The sequence below is a fragment of the Oryzias melastigma genome, unplaced genomic scaffold, assembly GCF_002922805.2.
Source record: "Oryzias melastigma strain HK-1 unplaced genomic scaffold, ASM292280v2 sc00800, whole genome shotgun sequence".
NCBI classification, from domain to species: Eukaryota; Metazoa; Chordata; class Actinopteri; order Beloniformes; family Adrianichthyidae; genus Oryzias; species Oryzias melastigma.
In genome coordinates, this window is record NW_023417387.1 from 2,804 (window position 1) to 6,327 (window position 3,524).

The window sequence follows — 3,524 nt, forward strand, 5'->3', positions numbered from 1 at the left end:
TCAGCATTTATAGCTATCAATTTCAGCATTTTCAGCTACCAGCACTAGCATCTTCAGCATCCAAATTCAGCTTACAGCATTCACACTAGTATTATCACAGGTAATGCTATATATCTATTTCATAATTATGTTAAAAAGTTACAGTTTAAAGTTGTAAAAATTTGTTTTTATTGTGTTGAATAAATGTTTATCCTGTTCGTTCGCGACCTAAGATGTGTTTTGGATTTTGGCCCCTTGTGTGATAAAGTTTGACTCCCTTGTCCAGAGGGTGTCACATAACCCTTCAGTGTGTTTAATGAAATGGATTGAGCTTTTCTTTCAGATCTTAAGTCTTATTATTACTGGAAATCCTGAGGTCTCCTCTGCAGGAGCCTCCAGCTGTCTGCTCAAAAAAACTGTTTTTACTCCTTAATCAGCCGTCCACTGGCCGCCATGACCTCCCGCCTGGTGGAACTGGAGAACCAGCTTCTCTCCAGGAAGTGACCCGGCCACAAGGACCAAATGTGGGGGGGGCACAGAGTAAGCAGAGTGAGGAGGGGGAGCTGGTCTGACCCCAGCTGAAGCATTTACCAAACTGCCTCATGCCGACCTTCCCTCCAGCGGTTCCCAGGGGATCAACACAAAGACTAGCCTTTGAGGCTCATTCTGGTGTGGGGGGGTGTTGGTTCTTTCTATGGATGTAAACACGACACCCACTTTCTCAAGCTACCACTGATCAGTGCCTTTAACCTGATGCATCTTTCATTTTCATCCTGATGGCTGTGCCACTGCGCTTCACGTGGGCCTGAACACTAGATGGAAGCAGTCTTCTGCAGATCAGAGTTTGTCCCATCAGTCAGTCAGTCGGGAGCACCAGGCTTTCTTCTCCGAGCGCCATATTTATCTGTGTATGCAGTTTTTTTAATTATAGCTTTGAAAGATGGTTGATTTTTCAAATGAAATAACAGCTTTTCTGCAGAGAGTGAAGGAGTTTAAATCAGAGTCGTATTACCACTTCTGTCACTGGACGTGCTCGCTGAATCTCCTCAATGTTCTCCCAGATCGTCACTGTTGAAAACTAAATTGAGCGCCTCTGAAATGAAGAGAAAAAATGTCTGGTGAGACACAGGAACCACAGGTTCCATTTTACTCAAGTGAATTGGCCTTTTTTGATCCTGCCTTCATTTTTTTTATTTTCAAGAGTTTACCAGGTTTTATCTTCATTTTATACACCACCTGTTTATGTTTGTCAAAAAAGCTGGTCAATGTCAGGAAATGATCTGACAAACCTTCAGCTGAACATAAGTGAGAGTTTCAGTCTGGGATGTGTTTTGTGTTAAAGAAATTACCTCCGTAAATGTAAATGTATGCCTCAGTGTTTGAACTCTTGGATGTTTCAACAGCTTTTCTTTTTTAATATTATTTGTATGAATCTCTTCATTTACAGCCCAGAATGCAATAAAAGGGTGAAATTTGAGTCTTGAGTTTTCCTTCCTGTGTATCTGAGAAGTCTTCCATGACAAATGATGCTGTTACTGACTCAAAAGTAGGTTGAACTCTGACCTTAAGGCCCAAACAACTTTGTTTCTTCATCTCTGAGATGTTTCCACCATGATCCTGATCTGTTCTTGATCAATCAGAAGTTGCACTTGGTTTAATTTAAGAGTTTAGGCAAAGAAATTCTGTCCTGGAGTTCTGACAGTTTTATTACGGGCACCTATTGTGGGGCAATGTTTCATGTAGAACTTTGCTCATGAAATATCTGTGTATGTCACTGGTCACTTAAGTTTAGTGTTCAAAGCTTCAAAGGCTGCTGTAGAGCTAATGAGGACCAGATGAACATATGATCAACCACATTTCTAATAGATTTTGTCCTGTTATCTCCTTCTTCTACATCTGTACTAATCCTGAAGATCAAAACCAAGCATCAGAGTCAAAGAAGCTGTTTGGAGACCACCAAGACTGGATTGTCCCTAGACACAAATCTGGGGGTGAGAGCCCTCCACAACTCCAAAGCAGAAGGTCTAAACTACCAGGATCCGTCCTGTAGTCAGACAGCCATCTATACTGAACAATCGAAGGTAGAAGGTCTTCTTTACCAGAGTCTCCAAATTCCCAAGCTGTGGGGACGTCCAGGACAGCAGCTTATTTCCATCCTCCACCCTCGTGTCACAGGATGGAGACACCTGCAAGGGTGGAAAAGGAAAATCCACCGATTGGGAAGCGACTGTAGGATCCCTCATAAATCTTCCCAGGTTCTCAGGTAGAGACTGGCAGACCTCGTCCACTATCCTCTGCAACCTTTTGGTGGAATTAACCCCTGCAGCCGCAGCCAGCTCAGGAGTGGACATCTTCAGGAGATAGCTGAGCTTCACGCAGCTGAAATCCCTCCGTTTAGAGCCCATGGTTCCAGAGGATAATGTTCATGAGGAGATGAGCATACTGCCAAACAGTGGTTCCTCCCACAGTTAAAACAGAGTCTCTCTTGCAAACCAGGAGTCTCCAAGCATGCAGGACAGACTGATAGAACAGTGAAACTCCTGTCAGATGAAGGTGTGTGCTGGACCAGAAACATGCTCGTCATACTCTAGGTTACCAGCTTTCCATATCATCCATAGCAGCACACGGGCAGTGTCCGTCCATGATAGACCTGGATGGTAGAGGAGACCCTGAATGGTCGTGAGCCTAAAAGCCGCCACACGGTAAAATTGTCAACGGCACGTCCACCCAGTGCCCCAAACGCAGAGCAGTGCTCTTCTCCCAATCAACTTTAGCCGAAGACGCTTTCTGGTATACACTCAGACAGTTACAGAGAAGATCAACATCTTTCTGATGGGGCACAAAAACTGAGATGTCATCAACATAAGCAGAAACCACGATGGATGACCTGTGAGGGAGCCCGGACAGCATGAATCCCGTCAGCTCAGGAACAAGGAACAAGAAATAAGAAAAAGAGAACTTTGTAACTTCTTGATTTTGTTCAGGAACTGCTGCACATATTCGGTATGCCTAAAACTTAATGGTTAACTGTTTGATACTGTTATACTGATCTCTTCAAATGTAGTTCAGCTTAACTCAGTAATATTTCCTTGCCGTTCACGAAAGCCCTGTTTCCAACGAAGTAAGCTTTCTCTCCTTTCTTCCTGGCTGCCTCCACCGCTGGCCACAGGCGGCTGCAAGCTTCTTTATCAACAGATGTGAGATCTTCCTGGAGATGGAGATGATGATCCAGTAGGTAGACATTCTTCTTAGAACTTTTCCATAGGAGATCTCTGGCTGACCTGGACAGGAACCTGATGATTATGGGTCGAGGAGGTTGATTGGTTCCATTTCCTTTGGGCTTTCCAACTCTGTGTGCAATATCGATCGCTGAAACCACCACTGCAGAATCTTTGGTTGATAACATCTCTTAAAAAATTTCTTGGACCCTTGATTTGGCGTCCTCTAAAATTTTTTTAGGGACACCGGACAGGCGAAGGTTCACTCTTCTGCTGTAGCGGTCTGCATCATTCACTTTGGTTTCCATCTCTCCAACCTTCTTCTCC

General features: G+C 44.1%; 1 protein-coding gene across 1 annotated transcript in view; it reads left to right on the top strand.

The window, feature by feature from the left end:
• LOC112138846 (matrilin-4) overlaps positions 1 to 1,456 on the top strand; it is a gene marked incomplete at its 5' end in the record, with an annotated part of 3,701 nt that extends 2,245 nt beyond the window's left edge. The window contains 1 exon segment of the mRNA XM_024261502.2: positions 425 to 1,456. Within this exon segment, the coding sequence (XP_024117270.1) occupies positions 425 to 483 (59 nt within the window).
• Between the last annotated feature and the right edge of the window lie 2,068 nt (positions 1,457 to 3,524).